This window comes from Peromyscus eremicus, chromosome 14, assembly GCF_949786415.1.
Source record: "Peromyscus eremicus chromosome 14, PerEre_H2_v1, whole genome shotgun sequence".
NCBI classification, from domain to species: domain Eukaryota; kingdom Metazoa; phylum Chordata; class Mammalia; order Rodentia; family Cricetidae; genus Peromyscus; species Peromyscus eremicus.
The window spans coordinates 55,876,308-55,900,490 of NC_081430.1; the positions used below are offsets into that span (position 1 = coordinate 55,876,308).

A 24,183-nucleotide genomic window follows, 5' to 3' on the forward strand; every position below is an offset into this window, starting at 1 on the left:
GTCAGGACGCTTCAGTCCTTTCACAGATAAAACTTAGGGCCAGACTCCAACGACAAGCTCAGTCATGCATCCCTCACGTATGTCCCCATGTTTCCTTACATTTACAGCTCGGGGATGAGGGGGAGCCACAGTGAAAACAAGTCATGTTACAAGAGGGAAATAACCCAGGAAATGAATTGTCAGATTTGGGGCCTCCCAGGAGTTTTAAACTAAGGACTCCTTTATCTTCTCTGACAGCATCCATGGGGCCCTGACACCGATAACCTGAAAACATTGAACTTGACCCTTGTCCAAAATCTGATCCTGAAAAAAAAACATGTTTGAAAACTGCTGAGTTCAGGTAATCATTACAGTGAGAAAGTGCCAGGAGCTCCAACCCAGGATTTTGTTTGAGCCCTCGTGGGGAAAACTCAAGAGAATAAAGAGAAGGGAGACAGAAGTCTGAACTGCGAGAATCCTGGAGAGCAGGGGAAGAAAACAGCGCAGGCCGATGAAAAGGAAGGGCAGCACCGACAGGGGTTAGTGCGGTGAGTCCAGCTCAGGGCATGGAGCGCGCAGAAGGCGCTTGCTCGCTCGCTCGCCCGCCCGCCCGCACGTGGAGAGCTGCCCGGGGTGAGGCCAGTCCCCCACAGCTGTCCTTCTGCGGAACGGACCGTAAAACTCCACCAGGACAGAAGCGAACTCACAGCCTCCGGGTCGCTGGGTTTCTTGTTTCAGGTGGAACAGAAGTAAACTTGGTTAAAGGAAGGTTCAAGAAAATCAAATATAAAGAGAGATCCCTGCTAGCCCTTAAACGCATGGTTTGTTTTTACTGCATGTGTTAGTTATAAGCAATTGATCTCCCCTATTATAATTTTAAAACACACACACACACACACACACACACACACACACGGCTCTTCTCTAGATTTAGTTGGTGATTATCCCCCCCCCCCTTTTATCTCTTTGTACCTTTTCCGAATGGACATAGAATACCAGGGTTGAATGCTTTGCCTCACGTAAGGACAGGATCTTTCTGTCTCTTTATGTTTCTAAGCTGGGTCTGAAATGTCACTGACTAAAGGGCTGAACAGGCCTATAATTACTTTCCAACCAAGTCGTCTCTTTACCTCAGTTTTCTGTATGTAGATGGCATTTAATATACATATTGTGAGCCTGCTTTTCAGCCTAGTAGCATTAGGTGGCAACAGAAAGGAAAAAAAAAGGAAAAGGAAAAGAAAAAGAAAAAAGCCACCATTTCCTTTTAGGGGGGACCATGGGGGAGTCGACCAAGCACTAACAGTAACAGTCATCTTCTTACTCCCTCCCCCTCACCCGACCCCCATGAAATCTATTTTCATCTCCTACGACACCAGAGGTGATGTGGGGTGTGTGCACAACAAAATCCGTAAAAATGAACACTTGGTGGGATTAATTTAATAAAGATGGTTATATCACGTTAACACTGGCAACAATGATGCTTACAAGTCAATCTAGCCGGCAAGCTCACGGCGGCAGCCGAACCGGAGGTTTACATTCAACTGAGGCTTATACCACTATTTAATGTAATTAAAAATGCTGGCAGCGCAGTCCTCAATGGAAATATCATCTCTACTATAGAGTATTCCCATTAGAAATTGTGGGAAATCAGAGCACGCCTACTTTGATTTTATTGTATTTTTTTTTTTCCTGGCCATCTTTGTAACAGGGCTGGACGTGCTGGACCATGGACAGAACTCCTGAAGGAATCCTTCAGAGAACACAGGTCTCGCCTCCCTCCGGTAGCAACGTGTTTATCTACCATTCACTTGTTTTTGAAATCGTTTCTCTAATTTTTTTTTTTTTTAACCCAAAAGCCTGCACTTAGCTGTAATTACCCAGGAAGTCCTCTGCCTGGCAGAGGGGACCCAACATGAAAGTGACTTTTTCAGATGCCCCCAAAACATCATGAGTGAAATGCCGAGGTGGGAAGGCCTGCGTGGCTCATACTGTACGGAGGAAACAATGACCTTGTCAGTAGGGTTCCCACAAGTTCCCACCCCAGCCCGGGAGAGATTCCTAACTGGTACCTCAGAGAAAGAATGTAGCAAGTACTAGTCAGGGGGCCTCCGGAACTAAACAGACCCATAATCTGAACAGAAGGAAAGAAAAAAAAATCATTGCACCATATCTCCAAATCTGAGAAAATGAAGTCTTGGGACTGCAGTGAAGGAACTTGACTCAGTTCTCAGGGCCCAGAACAGCCTCTGCACCTCCTACGGCTGCCGGCTGCCCTGGGAGAAGCCACCAACAACAAAAAATCCAGACCTTTCTTCTCTAAGCCTGCTTGCTATGAGCCCTGAGCAAAGGTAGCCAGGAAGCTTCCCCCCCCCCTCCTTCTCTACGTGCATTTTCAATACCCCTTATTCCACACCCTAATTTCTTTGAGGGGGGGAGGAATCAGTGTCACTAAAAAAAAACGTCACTCTGTTTTGCAAAATCCAGCAGCTTCCTTGGCAGCAGAAAAGGCTGGCTGGCATTATCCCCTCATTTGACAAAACTACTATTTCTGGGCATGTACTCAAAAACAGGTAGGGAGCAAATGCTGAGAAATAAGGAAGTGGAAACAGCCAACAGCTTTTCCACTACCAAGAACGCCAAGCGTAAACATGATTTATTTAGCTGTGTGTAACACGCCTGTCCTCCACTCAGCTCCAAGCCCACTTGGGTTTAAGGGAAGGGTGGGTAGGAGGAACAGGAAGGGGAAAGCTGCAAAGACAAGAGGAAGAGAAGAGGTCATAGCTCCCCGGGGAGGCTCCTGAGCGGTTCCGGTTGGAGTTTGAGGAGAACAAGAATATTCTCCCCCAAAATATATGCACGTGTCAAAAGAAGGCAGCCCTAATCTGCGGGTTAATTAAGTAACTGCCACTAACCAAAGATGCGAGAGCCTGCCCGCACAAACAGAATATGCACGCGCTTCTAGGATCTCTGCTGCTCCTAGGTTCCCCCCCCCCCCCCCCCCCCCCGCACCATTTGGGCTCGATGGAGTCAGGAGATTTTGAGATTCCAGGTTCAGCCGAGAGAGAGGGCGGGGAACCTCGATACCTCCCTTGCCCATCCTTCCATGCCCACATGGAGCTCACTCGAGTCTGTATTCAATTACAGAGTACCGCACACCTGGCTGAGAGCCTACACTACGATACAGCCCCCACCTATCTGCAGCCCCCACCCCTCTTCAGCTCAGATGCTGGAACAAGGGCTCTGCCAAGGTCCCCGGAGGGAAGAAGAGAGTGCACACAGGCACCCTGTCCCAAACCTAAGCCCAAGCTGGTACATACTCCAAATACACAGCAAGGTCAGTATGCCCCGAAGCTTTTGAGTCCAGCAAGAGGTTATTCTCAAAACTCGAATTCAGGTCTCCCAGCATTTGCAGAGGAAAAGAAACCAAACTTCTTTGAATACAAAATTACAACAAGAACAACAAAAAGGTAAAATGTTGCACACACACACACACACACACACACACACATCCCCTGCAGGCCACTGGAGGTCTGAATCTCCCTAGTGAAGGTACCATTTCATAGCCGCCAGCTGTGTACTAGATGGGTACACATGCCAATTTCTGTGAGCTTTGAGAGGTGGTAGAGGAAGGGCCAGGAGAATTTCCTCACCGGGCTAGCCAGAGCTCCTTCTTCACCTGCACTGAGCAAGACTGTGCACTTAAAGGCAGCCCGCTATACCCACTCCAGTCTACATCCCATTCCCCAACACCCACCCTCCTCACCCATCCTCAACTTGCTCCCTACCCTTCCATGGCCAGAAGCTAGTATCAGGACAGGAAAGGACCTTTTCTGGGGCGTTCAGGTCAAGGTCAACAGTAACATCACTCGGTATTAAGATCATGAATTACATGATGTTCCCCAACAAGGAGGAGCTGGAGGTAGGGGGGCTGCAGAGAAGGGCCTCTAATGTGAATGGAGATGGGTGAGGGGCGTTTCCTAGTGGTATGCCTTAAGCCTCTCCCGAAAACCCCCAAATGCTTCCTCATTGCATTAAAAACAACACCCTATATATACAAGCAGCTGTTGGATTCCGTTCCTTGCAAATTAGTCGCCCCGCCCCCAGGGCCCAAACAATAACAGTCTCGCGGGTATGGTGTCTACGAAATCAGCCATAGCTTCGCTCCACCCCTGGCTTATGCTCCTGTATAGATGGGAACTGGTAAGCAAAAAAGATACATCCCCATTCTACAGATACAGGCACCGGCTGAGGGGCCCTAGCTGGCCCTGGGTACTTGGAGGACAGGACAGGCTGTGTGCCAAGGGCTCTCGTCTTCTTCACCCCAGTGCCTAAGCCCTGAGGTGGTACCTGACTCTCCAACCACAACAAATATTTCTCAAACGCCTAAGCGGGGTGCAGGTGCCACCGAAGGAAGAGATGCAGTAGGGAATTAATTCTCCAAGAACGTGGAGATTTCTCCAAGCAGCGGAAGTGAAAGTGCTGGGCATGGTGCTGTAGCAGGCTTCTTCCGCGGCCCCTTCAGCTACCAACCCCAACGGTTGTGCTGCCACAGGATCCAGCTGACAGAGGGCTCCATTTCCACGCACACCTCCCACACACTGCTCCTGAACAAAGCCAAGCAAAGCCACCTGGGCCCCGAGGACACAGCCCAGGGCTCAGAGCCACATAGCCAGGCAGCCCTCTGTCACTCCGGCACCCAGGCATGAAAGACCTATACACCCTTCCCCCAAAGGATGGCAGGGTGGGGTGGAGGGGGTTGAGTGTCAGGCCCTGGAGGAAAAACCTTCCACTACAGAGCCCTAACTAAGCCTTAGCTCAAATCTAGAGGGGAAAAAAATGCATAATTTTTAAAATCACTTTCAAGTCTTCAAAGTAAGAAAAACACAAATTAAAAACCAGCCTTCTTCTTATGTGGCCATTAAGCCAGTCAACCCCAGGACATTTGTCCCAAAAGCAAACCATGAACAGTGAGTGACCCATCCTCTCATACACACTAAATGTTCATCTCTTTTGACTGCAGAGCTGGGACACGGACACACACACACACACACACACACACACAGAGAGAGAGAGAGAGAGAGAGAGAGAGAGAGAGAGAGAGAATATTTCATCTTCATTGTTTAAAGGAACTCAGGTACATAAATATTAATCAAACACAGAACCTGCCTTTTCATTCCAGTCCATTCTGAGGACAGGGTTGTGATCTGTACCCGTATTTACAGATATCCAAAGGCAGTTTCTATCTTGTTGGAACTGACATAAATGGACGTCTGAGAAACCCAAGAGCAAGTCTGGGCAGAGAGAAACCCTTCCTGTCCAGGACGGGCAGGTTTCCATTCCTGGGAACAACTTGCTGCTCCCCAAAGCTTTTCAACAAATAAATTGACAAGTACCTTCAGATGCCACCAGAAAAGCTAGTTGCTCAAAGTTCAAATGAGCAAAACCTGTGGGTTTTTTGTTTTTGTTTTTTATTTTGTTTCTTTTTGTTTTGTTTTTTCCTTTTTCTTTTGAAGACCAACTCTTTCTCAAAATGCCAGGAAGGCGTTGTTGACACAGGGCCCAGAGAGGTCAGAAGACACAGCCCACCCTGTCAGGCCCAAACCATAAGTGCACATGGACACACATTTTTAAAACCACCTTGCCTACCGATCTAAAGCATTTATTCTGTCTGGCTCACACCTATTTCTAAATAATGGAGAGCGGAGAGTTGGGCCCAATCCTAGGCTAGATGTCCCAGCTAAGGCAAACACCTCCTCTTCCTCAGGCAAGCAATACTCTTTTTTATTTCAGGAGTACCAGCTCCAGAAGAATATTTGGCCAGTTTTCTTATGAGTTTATTGGTTGAGCCCGGTGTGGTGGGGTACACCTTTGATCCCAGCTCTGGGGAGGTAGAAGCAGGGAAGATCTCTGTGAGTTCTAGGCCAGCCTGGTCTACAGAACGAGTTCCAAGACAGCCAGGGCTGTTATTAAAAGGGGGGGGGGGGGTTATTGGTTGATTCCGAGATCCACCACTGTTTGTAAGTGCCTCTGGGAGAGCTAACAATGAGGCCAATTTTTAAGACACAGTATGAGTACCAGAATTCTAGCAAGGTGACAATTTGCATACAAATTCTCTCTAGGGGTACGGTTAAAGAAGTGGTGGGTGTTGAGGAGGGGGTTTACTCCACTCCTAATCCCATGCTTTCTGCCCCACACAATTGGGGAAAACTTTTTGTCACAAGCCCAGGATTCCCCTCTAAAACCGCAGGTCCCAGCTCTCCCACTGTGGGGGAGGCCTGGCTGCCCTGCAGGGACTCAAGTATGCAGGAAGGGTCTCGGATCCCTGCCTTCCGGTCTCACCTGGATCCTTAGGCCAAGGTGAGCTTAAGATCCCTCCTGAGCTATATCAGCAAAGAAAGGATGGGGGTCCTTGGGTAGCCCCAGGACCCTGAGCAAAAGTCACACAGCCTGGGATGTCTGCCCCTCGCCGTGGCTTCACTGGCAGCTTCCAAGGGGTTCTGAAAGGCAGTTCCCCAGGCCAGGGGTCGCTCGACTTGGCGCATGCACTCTGGGCAGAGAGGGGGCGAGCGGCGGAGGAGGGGCGTCCCGTGCACAAAGGACCCCAAAGCCAGCCGCCTCCCCGCCCTTGACCTTGGGTCTCCGCCTCCATCCCTCTCCTGCAGCCCAGGAAAGAAGCTGGCTCCGGGCCAGGAGCGTGCTTACTGGACTGCGGCTGGGCTGGGGGGCCTCCAAGGTGAGGGGGTGGGGGTGGGGTCGGGGGAAAGGAGCACATAAAAGAATGGAATCTGAGGCTTCAGCCCGCTCCGCAGAAACCCGCACTGAAACTCCTGCAGGAGCCAGTTCTGGCGGCTGCGACTCGGTGCACAGTCCCCGAAACCCAGAGAAAAAGTTGCATGAGTGGTTGCTCGAAGGACAAATCCACCCCATGAGTGGCCTTTCGGCTTGTCCAGCCCGCCCCCACCCCTTCCTCCAACCCCGGCCGAAGCGGGCGGAGAAGAAAGGAGCACGCCTGCCCCGCGAGGCCAGACGCCGGCAGGGTCAGCTGCGCCTCCGCCCGCTCTGCGCCCCGCGCGCGGGCAGCTGGTCCATTAAGCCCCCGAATTATGCATGGGCCTGGCTCCCCTCGGCCTCCCGTCCTGGGCGCAATCAACGTACATGGCGGGGAGGGCAGGCAGGAGTGGCCAGAGGAGGACCCGGGCGCACCCCAAGGCCCGGGAGCGGTGCGGCGGAGGCCCCCAGCAACCCGGACGGAGGTCCCCAGCAGACTCGGGCGGGCCTAGGGAGGATTACCCGCAGCCAGAGAGGCCCCGGTGCAGTCACCGAGTTGTGGGTATCCATATCGCACCGTGCACCCGCCCAAAACATTGTGCAGCCGGCATTGGGGAAAAGCCATTGTGTTATCCTGCTGGGTGGATTGGTGTCAATGGACTCAAACTTCAGAGTGACCTCCAAGCAGGCAGGGTCTGAGGTGCACATCACGTGGACCAGGCCGGAGGAGTGCAGTCCCAGCCCCCTTCTCTCGGGAGCCTAGGAGATGGCCAGAGGCTGGGTGGGGGAGGGGCTGCTGTCCTCTAGAGGCGGGAAAGGAGACGAGTCTTTCAAGTAGCACCGTCCGGGTGCATGGGAAATTGCATTAGTGGTGCCTTGTGCCCAGAGCCTGAGAGGAGGGTCAGTGTCAGAATCGTGAAGATTCTGATGTCCACCCGCCCCCCTCCCAGGTCCCCACCACAGGTCTCAAACACCCTGAAACCTTAGAGACCACCATCACAACCACGGGCCACTTTCCAGACCTCTCTGCACTGCAATATACAGACCCCGACCCGAAGTGCAGACCTCCTTTGTGACTCCGAGAGACTCTGTTTACGAAAATGACTCTTTCCCATTTTCCCCAAAGCAAAGGCCAAGTCGGAAAAATGACATGCCTTTGTTTCCCCTTCCCAGCGAATAAAGTCGCCTGGTTTTCAGGGAAAGTTTTACAAGCCAATGATGCCGAGAAGACCGCACTGTTTAGGTCTCTTAATTGGTTAGCTTTGAACTAAGGTGGGGGTTGGGGGCAGACCCAGCTCAGGCTCCAAGAAAGAACTTAGTTCTGGTCTAGGACCCCACAACGGTTTTCCAGCCATTTGCTGGAGATGGGAAAGGGTCAAGGGAGGAGTGTCCTATTTGTTTTTAAGGGAGAAGAACCAGACCCTTGCTGTCACCCTAAACAGGACAGACCCTGCCCTCCATCCTCAAGGGCCCATCCCTAACTCCTACCCTCTCCAGAAATCTGGTCTGTCTTGGAAAAGCTGAAAGGAAGCCACTCAGACAGTTCAAGGGTAACCAGGTTTATTCTTGCCGAACGCTAACTGGGATTCGTTTGTGCCTTCATTGGGGGCATAAGCCAGGCTCTGGGGCTGCAGCCATTTTACAGGGTTCTGCATTTAGGGGCTGAATCCTACACCCACGGTTGGCCTGCCCCTTTAAGGCTGTGTCCACACTGACAACCTGAAAATCTTGGAAACTGCCCCCTGGCTCCAGCCCATGGGTGACAGCTATGATCACACATCTTTAGGTGTGGCTGTTTGGGACTGGAGGTTTGCCCTGCCTTGGGAGGCACGTCTCAACCGCTTGCCTGGAGTCTGCACCAGGAGGGGAGTCCTTCACCCTCTGAGCCAGGTCCAGGTATGCTGTATGGGAAGCCACAAACAAATGCCACCCCAGACCTGTGGACTACCAGGAGGTCAGCCTTGCCCTCTCAGCAACCTCATCCCCCACCCACCCAAGCCCCAATCAATGGTTTTTATTTTCAACAGGCAGTTCTTCAGGGAAACTCTTTTACATATGGGGCTCCATATGTAAAAGAGTCAAGTCTGGGTGGCTGGGTAGGAGGGGCCTAGATGGGAAGCTGAGGGGTTCACCTAAATATCTCTTCTCACATTTTAGCTTAGAAGACAGGGAACCAGAGAGGGACGGAGGCCAGGTTCAAGGTCACACAGCAAGAACATAGCTTCCAGGTCTCAGATCCCTGCCTGATTCTTCCTGGACCCAGGAAGCTGCCTGCTGATTACCAGCCTACAATTAGGACAGCACAGCCAACAGTGGAGACATAGCCACAGACCTGCACAGGACAGGTCGGGGCACTGTCCTCCTGGCCCCACTTCCTCTCAGAATGGCCCCCAGTAGACAGCACCCAGCTAGGAGCAGAAAGCCACAGTAAAAACCCACTGGGTCCCACAGGAGGGGAGGACCTAACGAAGACTCTTTCCGGGGCATAGGGCAAGAGTCAGGTTCCAGTGAACCACCCACAAACGTAGGCACTCCCCTGCCTATGACTCAGTTGTCTCTCTTACAAAATGAAAGTAGCAGCTGATTTACAGCGTATAGAGGGTGGAGATAGCAGATGGAACCAAGAATCAAATATGACCACATCTCTGCTTGTTTCCCTTCCGTAAAGTGGGGTTTAAGTTAACACCTGCCGAATACGGTTGTAAGATGATTAAACGAAGGGTCCATCTTTACAAGGCCCTTGGAAATAGTGGCACATAGCACATACTAAGCTCCAATAAGCACGGATTAAATTAAAATCCAACAATGAGAACCGAAACCTCCAGTGAAAAGATAACCCCGGGGAACAGGAGTGAAGGCCAGGCTGTCTTCTTTGCATGGACATGGACACCCATCTCCCAAGCTTTGCATGAGACTAACAACACCATCAACAAACCCTATCCAACACACACACACACACTAAAAAACTCAAGTCAACTGCTAACCACTGTCAAACAAAAAAACAATAACAGACCGAATGTGGCTAAATTCTCCCTCCGAGCCAAGTTTCTTTCTCCCCTCTCCTCCTTTCTCAAGCTGCTGCTGCAAGAATGGACCAATATGCCATCTAGCAAACAGAGACACACACCTAATGGGGAGTGCAGGGAGGGGGGGATACCCTTCTAGCAGACCAATTTTTTTTTTAATACAGTAAAATTTTGGACTACAGCTCAGAATTGTCTGTCATGGGTACTGCTCTGGTCTGTACAGTTCGGGAGCCTCTGTCTCCTGCCATGTAGAAGCTCACCCCAGTTGTGGGTGAAGTGGGACCCTCTGGGAGAGATAACTGGCCCCAAGCCTCAGGGCTGGGCAGTGATGGCTAGCAAAATGCCACCTGTCCTGACTCAGGATCATGAGAGCTAACTTCAGACAAGCCACCAAGTCTGTGGTGACATTGCCAGCTCTTCCATGTCACCTCTGAGGCCAGCCTTCCTCTGAGTGGCCCTGTAACAACAGCTCCTGGTCTAAGGGCTGAATGTACAGTCACACAACATCACGTAAAATTTACAATAAACCGTCTGTCCTGAAAAGAAACAGACCATCCAGTTGTACAGGGGGCTGAGACTCCCAGAAGTGAACAGCTAGTACTTGTTCAAACCCACAATTCCACAAAATAAAACAAATGATTTGTATTTGTGGGTTACAAAAAACTGCAACAACGAATATAAAATAAAATAAATAAGTCTCTGGCCCAGGCCCACGGACATTCACATCTTATAGCTTTCTCAGCTGCCACCTGCGCCTTTCCAAAGCCTTCACACACAAGGGTCAAGTTTTGGGGGCCTGAGGATTCCTGGCTGCATCTAGATTCCAGCATGGGTTTCAAAAATCATGCCAGATGGGGTACAGAGGTGTTTGCCTGCTACCCCCAGATCTGCCAAGCAACTGACAGAATTTCTCTCCCTAAAAGCCTATGCAAGCTGCCCAGGCCAACCACGTCTGGCTCTCCTTTGCTATGTGACTATGGGCAAGTTCCTTAACTTCTCCAAGAACCTTCCAAACCCGAATTCAATATAGGATTAGAAATATTTATTTGGAGGTTTAAAATTTAAGTGGGACATCCCAAGACACCCATCCAGTACAGGAGGAGAAGGGCCCAGGGGAACCTCTATCTGGACCTCCCGGCAGACCATCCTGAGCCCTGATGTCCAGTCCGCTAGCCAGTGTTTACCCAGGGCTGTGGTTCCTCAGACAGAACACGGGCCTGTTCCTCACTGCAGACGGAACTAATAATTAGTTGTCATGATTCAATAATAAAAAGAGATAATCCATACCACAATATGCATGGATTTAACTAATCTTAATTTTGAGGGAAAATAGCAACTGCAAACAGATGAAATGCAAGTGTTTTGAGGTCCCTGCAAGTGGGTTATCTCCAGCTCCCAGCACAAGCCTCTTACTTACTCTCTCCTCTCACATCCAGGCTAATGTTGCGGGTTTTCACATTGAATTTTCTACATAGCCTGCAGCGAATATTCTCAGAGCAGCATGGAAATCATGGGGCTCACCAGGACCCCTTTCCTCCAACAGTGGGTTTCTGAAGCCATAAACCAAACCCCCGTCTGTACAAGGGCTCTCCAGGCTCATCCTGGGCCCAGCTCAGGTTTCCAATGAAGACACATGTAGCAAGCACAGACACCATTGTGATAACCAGCTGTCACCTCCAAGCTAGGGACCTGCCACCTCCCATCACTACTATCCTATATCCCATATTTCAGAAAACAGACATTTGGGGTTTGGGAGTGTTAGGGCTCAAACCTGGGACAAATGGCTGAGATGTCTATTAATTCTCCCAGCAACCCTCAGTCCCTACCTGTTACAGGGTCCTCCTGGCTGGCATATCCCACCCTCCACCCTAAACTATTCCTGCCCAGGGACTGGGCTGGGCTTCCCCTTCCCCAGTTTCTCTGGCCCCTATATACTCAGCCATTTGGCTACACCAGTCTCTTGGCCCGAGCGCCCGTCTCGGTCAGCGGGATCTCTCTTGCTCTTCTTCCTCCGCTCTCAAACATGCCCCAGCCCGGTCTGACCATATCCACTCTGGACTTCCGCAGATGGCTCTGTCTCTGTCTGTTTTCTCCCTTGTATCTAAAACAAAAAACTCTACCCCTTAGGAAGAGTCATGTCCTCCTTTTCTTTCTTTTTCTTTCTTTCTTTCTTTCTTTCTTTCTTTCTTTCTTTCTTTTTCACTCAGGGAAAAGGAAAAGAAAGGCCGACAGCAGATTCCTCTCCATCGGGCCCCCTTTTGAGTGTGGACAGAGTGACAATATGAAGAGCCAACTCTCCTTTGGAGGCCATCTGAGGAGAACGGAGAGGACCAGACTCAGCTCCAAGATTAAGACTGAGAAAGCAGGTTCCCCATGGCTGCTAAGCCAGGTCCACTCTTTCCTCTGCTGGGCTGTCTGCTTCTGACTTGTAGATATACCTCTCTGTGGTATATCCTTTATGATACTAAAAAGTGGGTGCAGGAAGAAACCGAGGCTGGAAAAGCAGAGTGATTCGCCCTCAGACCAGCTGGAGTAAAGGTGTTTGGGTTCAGTCCGGGGGACATCAAGGTCCCCACGCCCATCCCAGGTGAGGCGCTGTGATAGATATCACAACTCCACGTTAGTGTGATAAAAGAGAGGGGGGGTGGACATCTCACCCTGCCATTGTTTCTGGTGTGTGAGTCTCAGAACCCTGTGGAAGCTTCCACAGCTCTCTCACTGAGCCTTTCCTAAAACACCCAAAAGTGTGTGTGGCTAGGGAGCAGAGTGCCATGGTGGAAAACCTGGGGGGGGGGGGGCACATATGTGCTCTGCACATGTGTATGATACTTGTGACCTCCCACACACACAGGCTTGAGTTATCGTTAACTGCATGTGCAGATAAGGAAACTGAGTCTGTGAAGGGTTGGGAGCAGGGTGGTTTCACATCCTGTCTTTCCTACACAGCTTCAGACCCCAAACAACTGAACCCCTTCCTCTCCATCCCTCCCTAGACAATCCCTCAGCAAATCCTGTGTCTCCTCATCCCCCACCCAGGTCAGCCTGGATGCAAGCACCTAGTGCCTGTGCAGAGAGTCAGTCCCTGCTAGAGGCAGGAAGAGGCCACAGGAAGGCATCACTAACCGCACCCAGGACCTCCATGGGTGGATATTACCATAGGTACCCCTGCACTCTTGACTCTGACCTCCAGCCAAAGGCTTTACTTCTAGCCAGTCACCACTATCCCTGAGTGAGCCTTGATACCAGCAGCCAGGGACTTCCTCTACCACAGGAGGTGAGCATCGAGGAGGACCCAGATCCACAAGCCAACATCAAGGACAGGGCTGCTATCTCCTCACACATTCCCTTTGATGGATACTTTCTCAAGAGGAAGAGCATAGCTGTTCAGTTAATGAATGAATGAATGAATGAGCTTTACAAATTCTTCTCTGTACCTTCCTAATCCTCTATCATTTAAAACAACAAAAAGATCACAAACCACTTAGAGCTGTCTCCAGAATGACACTGCCAAAGGAAGGTTAGGGACAGAATCCATCCACACCTTGGTTGGATGACTGGTCAAATCCCAACTCAGTTCTCACCCTGGGACACAGTTAAGGACAGGAAGAATCTCAACACCTCCATCCATCTCTGGGGCCCTGTTCCTAGAAGTTTCTGGTAAAGAGGAAAAGCTCTATGACCCAAGAGAAGGCTGCACGCTGCAGGCTCCAGAACCTACCACTCTCACAACCACCCCACCGTGGACTCAGCCTCCCTGACCAGCCAGAAGCAGAGTCCCAAGAATCAACAGCCACCTGCTCACCAACTACTGGCAGGGACCAGCAAGGCCAATGAAGACAGCACAGGACATGGAGCAGCAGGGAAGAGCCCCTGAAGCCACAGCCGGGAGGCAGGAGCAGGGGGCCCACTGAGGCCAGTGTGCCAGGGGCCTGGACAGCAGCTGTAAGGATTTCCGGAAGCCTGGGTAGGGAAGAGTCCGTGATTCCTGGCTCCCCTCTTAAAATATAAAGACTCAATTATCTTTGAGCAGCTTGCTTTACACATGAATTGACACATTTATTTTACAATAAATAACTGAAAGTTATCTGTGTTTCCTTTACTGTTAATCTACACAGAGAAATAATAAACAGGCCTTGTCTACCAGGCTGCAAGGACTGCAGAGTCCTCAGAATTCAATTAAGCTAAAATAATTAATGCTCTCACCATATTAAATTACTTTATACATTTGAGCCACTGATGTTTTATTCTTTAATCTTTCCTTTCTATTAAATGGAGAAAAAGAAAGAAAGAAAAGAAAAAAAAGTTGGTACCCAAGTAGGGAGGGGCCAGGAGACCCTGGGGTGGAAAGGAAGGGTGGGGTGGGTCACAGGAATGAAATGGCCAGTTGTGGCTGACACAGCATGCAGAGTACTTTATGCCTTTGATGAGAATAACATTTTAAATACTTTAAACAAACATATCTCTTTAGACCTCTAAGGGCTTAGTCTACATATTTCTTCCAGAATGAAGAGATCCATTTCCTGCCTTCCTCCTCTTGCCCTGCCACTGAACAGAAAGAAGGGCTGAGGATATCTCCCATCATACATAAAATAAAAATACTGTGGGTCCTTAACAGTATGGGGGTTAGGGGGCAGGGTGTGGAAGGGGGAGCTGGAGGATAAGGACGAAGCGGCTGGGAGATTAACTGCCTTTTGAAAAATCACATTTAGTTGCTTTCTTAAGCAAACTTCCCCACGGTGATCCACAGGCTCTCATTGGAAAAGACTTTTCAACACAAAATGAGGATTTGGAGGCTGGGCTCAGCAGATGAAGGTAAATAGGGACCAGCCACCCCTCAAGGCTACACCAGGTATCCCCCACACACACACACACACACTTTAGAAATCCATCCCAAGTGATTTGTCTGACAACACAGACAAGGGCCCAGACGCCCTTCTTGCCTTAATGGTGGGGTGTCATGCCGGCCATGTTTTTATGCCTGGTTATGTTGGCATTGTTTTCATACCTGATTCCCACTAGGGTACCCACCAGAAAGCAAAGTCAAGGTCAAACTCATCCACAGGTTCCCCCCACTGCCCAGCCTGTGTCTTCAGGCGTTAACAGACTGTCCAGTTACTCCCAGTGTACAGGTAGATAAACTGGGGCCCAAAGGTATGCAGCTGCCATGTGGTGGAGGTGGGCCTGCCGTGACAATGACTGCCTCTGAAGGGAGGTCCTGGCCTATGTTTAGTGTCACCTCCTAAGAATACAAAGTGCCCCGGCATCCTTAGGGGCATGACCCAAACACCGCAGGGACTGTGTTTACATTTCCCCATCTGGCTACCCTACTTGCATGATGCAAAGCCAGAGGAAAACCCTGAGAGAGAGAGAGAGCTCTACCCCCAAAGCGCTGGTGGAGCCCATTCTTTCTCCATGCTTATAGCAGGCCTGCTAGGATTATTCACGTCCTATCGACAAAAGAGGAAATTGAGGTTCAAACTCATGAAGCAGCTAGCCCAAAGTCAGAAAGCAGGACTTGAACCCTCATCCGCACAAACTCTAAAGCCTGTCTTGCGGTCTCTTTGGGGGAACAAAGTAGGGCAAGGCTCCCACATTCCCTAGAAGCGAAAGCTTTGGCTTGCACGCTACCCAGAGGCTCCCTGGGAGACTAGCATGCCACAGTATGGCCAGGAAGGAAAGATGTACAGCAAAGTCACCACTGAAGGACACACGTGGTACCTGAGGCAGAGGCTCCACACTTGTTCTTCAGGTCGGCAGAACAGCTATCTAGGTAGAACCAAACTGCATGCCACAAAAGAATGTCTATTCTCCCCTTAGGGGATCAGAGCTCAGACAGGTTCCCACAACCTGAGGGTCAGGCAAAATGGGAAGCAGGCTCATGGATCACATGGCCTACCCCCTCTTTTCACAGCTGGGGAAACTGAGTCCCCAGAGAGGAGGGAAGACAAATGCCACATGTAAGTGCCTAGCAGGTACTGCCACATTCAGAATCTTCTGAGTACTTCTAACCATTGACACAAGGGAGGTCTCCTGAACTCCATCTTAGAGATGAGGAAAACACTGTATCCAGGTTGGGAATAACAGAGTCCAAACCAAGCCTGACTCCAAAGCCAGGGACTGAGCCAAGATCACCAACAAAGAGAGGGCCAAGCCAACCTCCAAATTTCCATCTTGCATTCCAGGTCACTTCTGGATTAAGCACAAGCTAGAGTTCCCTCACCAAAAGCCAAGTACCCAACATGCAGCAGTCAGGCCTCCCTCAGCTGTCTTCCCCAGAGGGTCACAGCCCCAGATAATGACCCAGAGACCATCTTGAAAGGCCCTGGACCTCCCCAAGGATCAATGCTCCAAGGTCAGGGGACGGGACAAGCTGCGGAGGTAGTTTCAGCAGCCACCAGGTGAGCAAATGTCATACCTGCAATGTTCTCCTGCTTGGGACAGATGCCTTTCGTGGGTGACAGTAGGTGGTCATCTTCATCAGGGGTGACCTGGATCCCGATCTCCACTGGCTCAGACACTCTCCTGAGCTCAGAGCGAGAGGAGGGTGGAGGACTGCCCTTGTCCAGGCCCTTGTCGTAGCAGGCGCCCAGGCCCCCACACTGTTTCTTCTTGTGCTCTATAAAAACCAGGATGTCCCCCAGCGGGAAGTTCATCTGACACTGGCCACAGGTGAGTAGGTCAGGGTCGGGGCCACCCACCATCAGCCCCAGGCTGCTAGGCTCCTCTATCTCCAGACCCTCATCTTCCTCGAGGATGGCAGCCTCCACATGGTCAGCCTCTGCTGGAGACAGAAAGGAGACAAGGGAGGGGCAGAGAAGACAGAGATGGGCTTAGGTGATCACAGGCACCGGCTCCCTCCACCCCTCCCCACTAAGAAGCAGGCCCCTTTACTGCCAGTTTCTGTGGCTCCCCAAAACCTCCCAGAATTGGAGTTCACCCTCCCATCCCATCATAGCCCTGAGGTCATCGCAGCAGCCCTGGCTCTGGGCTCCCTACAGCACACCTTGCCAGTGTCTCCCACCACGCCAGTGTGCACAAGCACACCACACACACCCCAGCTGCCGGCAGCATCAGCTGGAGGCGAGGCCCTCACACTTCAGGGTATCTGAACATCACTCAGAGGGCTTCTCACTCCAGATCAATGACTCGAAAAGCCAAACATCGGCATTCTTTAAGCTGTCCCAGTTTATTCCAGGGGGCGACAAGGCTGAGAAGCAAGGCGGTATCGCCGCCGCGCCCCAACCCCTCGCTCCGTCTGGAGCTGTGTCCTCTCCCCACCAGCTCTCATTCATGTTCTTAGCCTCCCCATTCATGAGCTTCCTACTCGCATTCTTCTACCTGAGTCCTGGCCAGGCACCAAACTGGAAAACAGAAACCCAGAAACCCAGACAGGCGTTGGAAAGCCAGTCCTGCCCAGAGGGGGGGGGGAAGAAAAAGCACAAGTACTCAGGGAGAAGAGTCAGATTCCAGAACGCAGAAGAAAAGCCAACTGAAGAGAGAGCCGGCTTCCCCTACACACCGTGCTCCTGCTCAGACCTCCATACCCTCAGAAAATCCTCAGTGCTCATCAGCTCACTCCGTCCTTTTTTTTTTTAAAGGTCGGTTTTCTTTTCATTCCAAGAAAGAAAAAAAGAAAGAAAGAAAGAAAGAAAGAAAGAAAGAAAGAAAGAAAGAAAGAAAGAAAGAAAAGTCTCTTCAGACTCCAAAATCATTTCTGGGCAGATCTCAAACCACACTTTCAATGGGTTGGATGTTTTTACATTTCTTTTAGCAGTCAGGACACTTCCTTTTGTTGTTTTCGTTATTATTTTGGAAGGGGCACAGGACCTAAACATTCTGAAGCTAATAAACGCTTCAAGAATCAGCCACTCCCTCAAGGGAATCCTTGGAAAGCTCAGCAGCGAAGTGGCATAATAAATCAAAGGCAGTGGACGAGGAGGTTCCGTGTTCCCCTTGGGGTCTGGGCAACTCTGGCTGGAATTCTTCCGTGACAGCTGGGCAGAAGGCACAAGTGACCAGGTCTTCATAGGATCTGGGAACAGCCACGGGTCTGACACCAAGGAGGAAGGTTAAATTGTAAGCTATACAGCAATTAGGAAAGGGTAATGATTGGCACAGAGGGGCCGGAGGGGTGAAAAGGAGGAAGACACATTCCGTGGCAGTGAGGTTATTAATGGGCCAGAGCCAGAGTGGAAAACTGAAGGGAAATAGTCTGTGGCATCTCTAATACTACATGTAAGTCGCTGTTCCATGTTTTCTGAGTATACGCTTGCTCGGGGCCTGTGTGAATCCATGTGCAAAACTGAATGCAGCATCAGAGGCTGGTGACATAGAATGTGTCCCTGGAGCCACACAGGGAGAGGAGCAGGTACCGTCAATGGAAATCACACCTTGAGTCTCTGCCCATAGTCACTGGGAAGCACATAGGGCCCTCTGTAAATTAAATGTAGATAAGCACCCGAAACGTGGCAGTTCAGAAACACCCCACAGATATGTAAATCCTAAATCTGTTGTCTGCAGATTGTTAACAATAACAAACAAACAGAAAAAAAAAAAAAAAAAAAAAAAAAAAAAAAAGACAGGTAAAGGGACAATCCTCACCACACCGCCCAGTAACCATTAATTATACTTGAATAAGAAATCCGAGTTTACTTAAAAGGGAGCTTGAAGACAATGCGACGTAATTAATTTACCGATTTATCTTATGAAAAGCTGCCGTGCCATGGTTAAAATGTAATCACAACCTTCAAGCTAAAGGTTCGAGGGAGAGACTGGATTCCTGTAAATCGTTTGTTGGGACGTAAAAGGTAATTATTCGGTGCCTCCTTTCCCTTTAATAATCTAACATTGAGCAATACTGTTTATATTGAAAAGCTTGTACCTTTAATTACCAATTACATATACATAATTTCAGAGCCAAAAGAGAGGGCTGTGCAAACAGTCCTTTAGAAATATAAGGACGTATTGTGCCCCATTTGCAGAAAGGGAACACTAACAAATGGGAGGAGAGTATCAAAATATTATTTGGCCCAAAAAAAAAAAAAAGGCACAAAGGAAATGAGATGAAAAGCAAAAGAAAAAGGAGGCAAAATAAAATTGAGAATTCAAACTCAGCAGGATGAGGTGCTATGCCTGGGATGGTTTTTCAATGTCCACCTTGTACCGGCCCCACAACACACCTGGTCCTTACAGCCTTCGATAAAAACAATAAACCCACATCCTCGACCCAGTGTCACTCCCCACAGCAAAGGGCTCCATTTCACCTTTTAATTAAGTCTACCTCCGATAAAATAATAACAATAACAGCATTATTATTGTTATTATTACCATTATTGTTATTAACATTTTCAGCCGTGCCCACCCACCTGGAAAATTCTCTAAAGTTTGAGTTATGTCCTCTCTGCTAGGAGGTTTCAGGCCACAAAATTTCAAAATGATTCTCTAATTCGAAAGAAACGTAGACTAATATAAAAATTAGTAAATATCATGTGTGCCTGTTCATAGTATCCCTCTCCCTCCACACCTTCCTTGACCAAGACTCCAAACTAGCATCATTTTTTGCAATATCTGGTTGTGTCTGTCCATCTGTCTGTCCTCTCAGTTTTCTCATGCAGTGAGCCCTGTGAGCCCCAGCAATGGGGTGTGAAGGTCTCCAACACTGTTTACTAAGCTGTAGTTCTGAGTTCTGTGTCTCTGCCTTACAGGCAGTCAACCTGGAGAGCCCTACAGGACAGGCTCAACTCAGAACTTAGGACCTGGCTTTAAGACGGGGGCCCAACCCACTGCCACTACTAAAGGAGTTGGGAGGAGAAGGAACCAGGAAAAAAAATAAAAACTACCTCCCCTCCCACTTTCAACGCTGGAAGTAAAACTCCTGACGGTGGCAGCATGCTCACCCTGTCAATGCCAAGGAGCGGGGCTCCCTCTCCCCACCCCCAGGCTGTGTGAACTGAACTCTGAACTCTGGTCTGTTGCTAGTGATTCTCTGCTGAGAAAGATGGCAAGATTGCCCCCCAGCACTCAGGCAGCAGAGTCCCACTGAACCCCAACTTCAGTGGGTGGACCAGGCAGCTGACTGAGCCTGAAAGCTCAGGCAGAAGCTCTCAGAGACACCCCGAAGGCTGTGGTTTCATTTCCGTTGGCAAGCGGATATGGGCTGGGCATGTAGCATGTGTGTGTGTGTGTGTGTGTGTGTGTGTGTGTGTGTGTGTGTGTGTCCCTTCTAAGAACTGTATCAATAACGGAAGAAAGAAAAGGGAAAGAGCCTCTTGGCCAAGTCCTGAGGAGAGGGAGGCTGGCCCTCTGGGGACCCTCCTCGGCAGCCCTGTACTGAAAACGTACGTCTGGCCCAGACACTTGCGTATCCCAGATCTGCACGGCCTGGGAGGACCCAGCCTGGGCTTCCATAGGCAGAGTCCCGCTTGCCACACAGAGAAGATGAAAAGCAGCCATTCCAACCCCAGACTCAACAAACCAGCCCCTCCCTCAGCCTCATCCCACAAACTCAGGCCTTAACAAGCAAGGCACAGGTAAAGCGTTCCTCTGAAAAGATATGTGCTTCCCTGAAAAGCTCCAAGTGTCAGACGGCCTGCAAAATATTACTGCTCTCAATACACCATGAGCCGAGTAAGAACAGCAGTTGCTAAAATGTTTGACTCATTAAAGAGGGAAAATGAATGGACGGATGCAGCCAGCCACTTGCTTGAATGTAAGATACCACAGGGTTGGAGAGAGTTCTGAAATATTAAATCTAAAGCACGTGAACAAATATATATTTACAGAGAGAGAGAGAGAGAGAGAGAGAGAGAGAGAGAGTGTTAGATTTTCTTTTACAACAAAACCACATTTTATTTACAAGGCTGGGCCTTCTCCCAGCTGGTAAACGCATTTAGAGGCAATGAAATCAGGGTTCACAAATAATAATGAGCATCATTGTTAAGTGGAAGGGGAAACCCTTGATCCTAAGGCAAACTTCCCATGTCTCAGCTCCACTGGGAAGGAATGTGGGACAGAAGACAGAAATAGAGAGGAGCTGTTCACACTAGCCCAGCCAAGCGGAGCTCAGAAGGCCTTACCTGGCCTGAGAGTCCCCTATGTGCACACAGATCCTAGGGCCCTGCCCACCCTGGTCCATCAACAGCCGCCCTCCACCTGCCCCCTCAGAGAATTCCAGCCAAGAGATCAGCTACCTGCTGTCCCTAGGCCATGGGGTGTGTACACTACTACACACACACACACACACACACACACACACACACACACTGCTGCAGACACAATACATAGGCTCATGTTCCCCTTTGCTTCTGTTCGACTCCAAATCTCTATCCTTAATGCCTAACCCACAGTAAGTACCCGCTTCGACAAGGTAGGTGGAGACAGTAAGGAAGGATTGGGGGAGAGGGGGCAGGCTGTTAAAACAGTATGCCGCCAACGTCACCGCCACCATCACAATGCATATGTATGTTTACAAGACATGTTCGGCATCCGCCGAGCTCTGCCTCCTCTGACTGGAGACTTTATGCCTGCTTCCCAGGAAGCCAGAACCAGCCAGCCTGTGCTTACCAAAAGCCCGCAAAGGGCTCTTCTCTGGTGGACACTCGGGAGAGGCCGAGACACCAAGAGACACCGGCACAGTAACACCACCTACACCCGCACCCCGCAGAGCACAACACTTTCTGAGCTCCCATCAATTTTTAATTTATTGGATCCGAGGGAAAATAACAACCAGAAGGGAGGGAAGGAGGGGGCTGGGTGGGAGGAAGCAGGAATCAATTCTTGGGGGAGAAAATGATCTACGACTGGATGACGCAAGGCGCGCGCGGCCAGAGGCTTTATGAAGTTCTCCAACTGAGGGAATAATGAAGTGCTCAGTGAGGAAGAGATGGAGGCGAAGAGTGAAGCGTGCATGGGGTGGGATGTCCATGCTGGGTCACGAAGGGTTAGGTCCCCAACAGGGATCTGGCAGGTCGCAACTACCAGGGTCCAAAGCAGGAATTCCCCACTCTGTTCCACTCCCTCTGCTCTGACCACTCTCCCTCGGTGGGTTCAGAAGTCCAGCAGGTCCCAGATGTCATTTCCCCACATCTCCCCTAAGACTCTCTAAGAGCCACGTCCCCAGAAGGACAGGGCTATAGCACACAGCAGGCCTCCACCCTGCCTGCTTTATGCCAGCCCTAGCATGCCACTCATACTGAAATTTGAAAATTTCACCTTTTCTTTTCTTTCTCCTTTTCTTTTTCTTTTTCTTTTTCTTCTTTTTTTTTTGTTTGTTTGTTGTTGTTGCTGGGTTTTTTGTTTTGTTTTGTTTTTCGAGACAGGGTTTCGCTGTGTAGCCCTGGCTATCCTGGAACTAGCTCTGTAGACCAGGCTGGCCTCGAGCTCAGAGATCCACCTGCCTCTGCCTCCCGTGTTAGGATTAAACGCACACGCCACCGTGCCTGACCTGAAATTTTCACCATCCCTGACAAGTGGGATAAAGACAGAGAGAAATCCGTCGGCACAGAACAGGAGAATGGAGTGGGTTTTTCCTCCCGGGAAACTGACCAGGATTAGGGCTGATATGACCACCGAGGGGCGTGATGGAGCTTAGTCAGCATCCCAGGAAGGTAGGGAGTTTCTGATCCATGAAGACGTCCTGGCTGCAGGAGGACCCTCACTTATACAGCCTTGGTTGATAGGCTCTAGGGAGGGAAATCACATGGTGAGGGCAGGGGACCCCCATCTCCACCGACTGTCCTCTAATTGCCCGGCCTGGGGGAAAGGTGGGTGGATTAAGATCAACCTCTAAACATCTCCTAAAGTGCTCCACAGGCCTAGTCCTAGCCCCTTGCTCCTACTGCACACGGCTCTCCAGAACCCCAAAAACAAAGTTCAGGAGGCTGGACCCCCTCAAAACTAAGAACAGACTAAGGAAGGAATAAGGAAATTTATACTCAGACATTCTCATACCCAAAAGTTAAAATGAAAAGCTAAGACCATGACAAATGAGGATGAATCGACATATGCTTTGATAAATAAAAGAGCTGCCTTTAAAAAAGAGGAAGAAAAAAATCTGTCGACAGAACACCTTCTAAACATATTTGTCCAAGAAACTGCAAGTGCCTTCAATCTTCAGAGTCACTATGGGGCCAGCAATGATCTGCTCTAAGAGTGTTCTCTGCGGCCAGATGAGGGCATTTCTTTTGTTTAATGTTTGGGTTTTCAAAGACACGGTGGAGGTGGGGGAGGATGTCCATGGGTTCAACACCCATCAGGCTGTCTCGAGGGGGATCCAGATCCTCAGAGGCTACAAGAAGCCCACAAGGGCAGCAGTTTCTTCGCGTGTCTCCTCTCCAAGGTAGGAATTTAAACATGGCTCCGACCTCATCGCCTTTGGTTTATAGCAGCAATGCCTCCCTCTGAGGCACTTGTTAATCGCAGTAACATTGGCACTCAGCTTTCTTGAGTCTCTCGGCACGCTGTTCTAGAAGGCCCCTTAGAGCGGTTCGCAAATGCATTTGTATTTTAGCAGTTCCGTGGAACAAGGTCGTAAAAAGTTATAGCAAAACAGAGGATTTTTTTTTTTTTTTACTCTCTTTTTACTTTGAAGTTACTTAATTTTGTGTGGTCTGGCATTTCATTGCAGTAAATAGCTTGAGCCGGCTAATTCCACACCCAAGCAAATTATCAGCTGCCACAGAGAAAGAGAAGGGGGGAAAAAAAAGAATGAAATTCTGGAATTTCAGCAGCTACACAAGAGACTTGCATATGTCGAAACGGCAGCAAGAGTCCCCGGAACACAGCACTGCTCACCATCTAGTGTCGTTCCATCAGTAAACAAGAGATCGCTGTGCCTACCTCTCACCAGCTCCTGAGGAAGACACAAGATGTATGTGCCCCTGACATCCTGCTCCCAGCAATTTTTAGGCACATCCTGGGAAAGCTAAGCACCCAGAGGAGGCAGTCCACAGAGACACAGGGAACGGAATATGCAGATCTCACAGGCCAGTATTTTGCTCCCGAGTACGGGAAAGCAGATTTATGAGGTCGGAGCACAGAGCACTCAAGACCCCCCCCCCCCCCAGGCAGGATCTTATGAGTCAACTGAGTGCCGAGATAGGACAAAGCCACCATCGGAACAGCTGTATGACACGGGACCACATCCCCAGCATTCTTCTGACTCCTCCCGACTAAGCAGAAAACAAGTGTGTTGCAGCTAAGGAAATCTTCATGGATGCTTAGCCGGCATCAATACCTTGACCATTCGGTGCAGGGTACAGCCCCCCAAAAGAGTTTATGTTCACCTAGCCTCCCCAGATGTGACATCAGCATTAACCTGGGGACAAAATCCTTGGAGAGTTTTAGCTAAAAAGAAGGCCCAAGCAGGCAGCCAGAGAGCCCTGCCTTCATGAAAGAGAGATTTCACAGGAAA

General features: G+C 49.9%; 1 protein-coding gene across 6 annotated transcripts in view; it reads right to left on the reverse strand.

Annotated features, from left to right (window-relative positions):
* Bcl11b (BCL11 transcription factor B) overlaps window positions 1-24,183 on the reverse strand; it is an 83,781-nt gene that overhangs the window by 54,066 nt on the left and 5,532 nt on the right. For 2 of the 6 annotated variants that reach the window (XM_059279432.1, XM_059279430.1), the window contains exon 2: window positions 16,189-16,551. The exons of 1 other annotated variant lie outside the window; for it this stretch is intronic. In XM_059279432.1, coding sequence (XP_059135415.1) covers window positions 16,189-16,551 — 363 coding nt within the window. Of the gene's footprint in view, window positions 1-16,188; window positions 16,555-24,183 lie in introns of those variants that run through there. 3 more of the 6 variants (XM_059279431.1, XM_059279429.1, XM_059279433.1) reach the window with 2 other exon arrangements.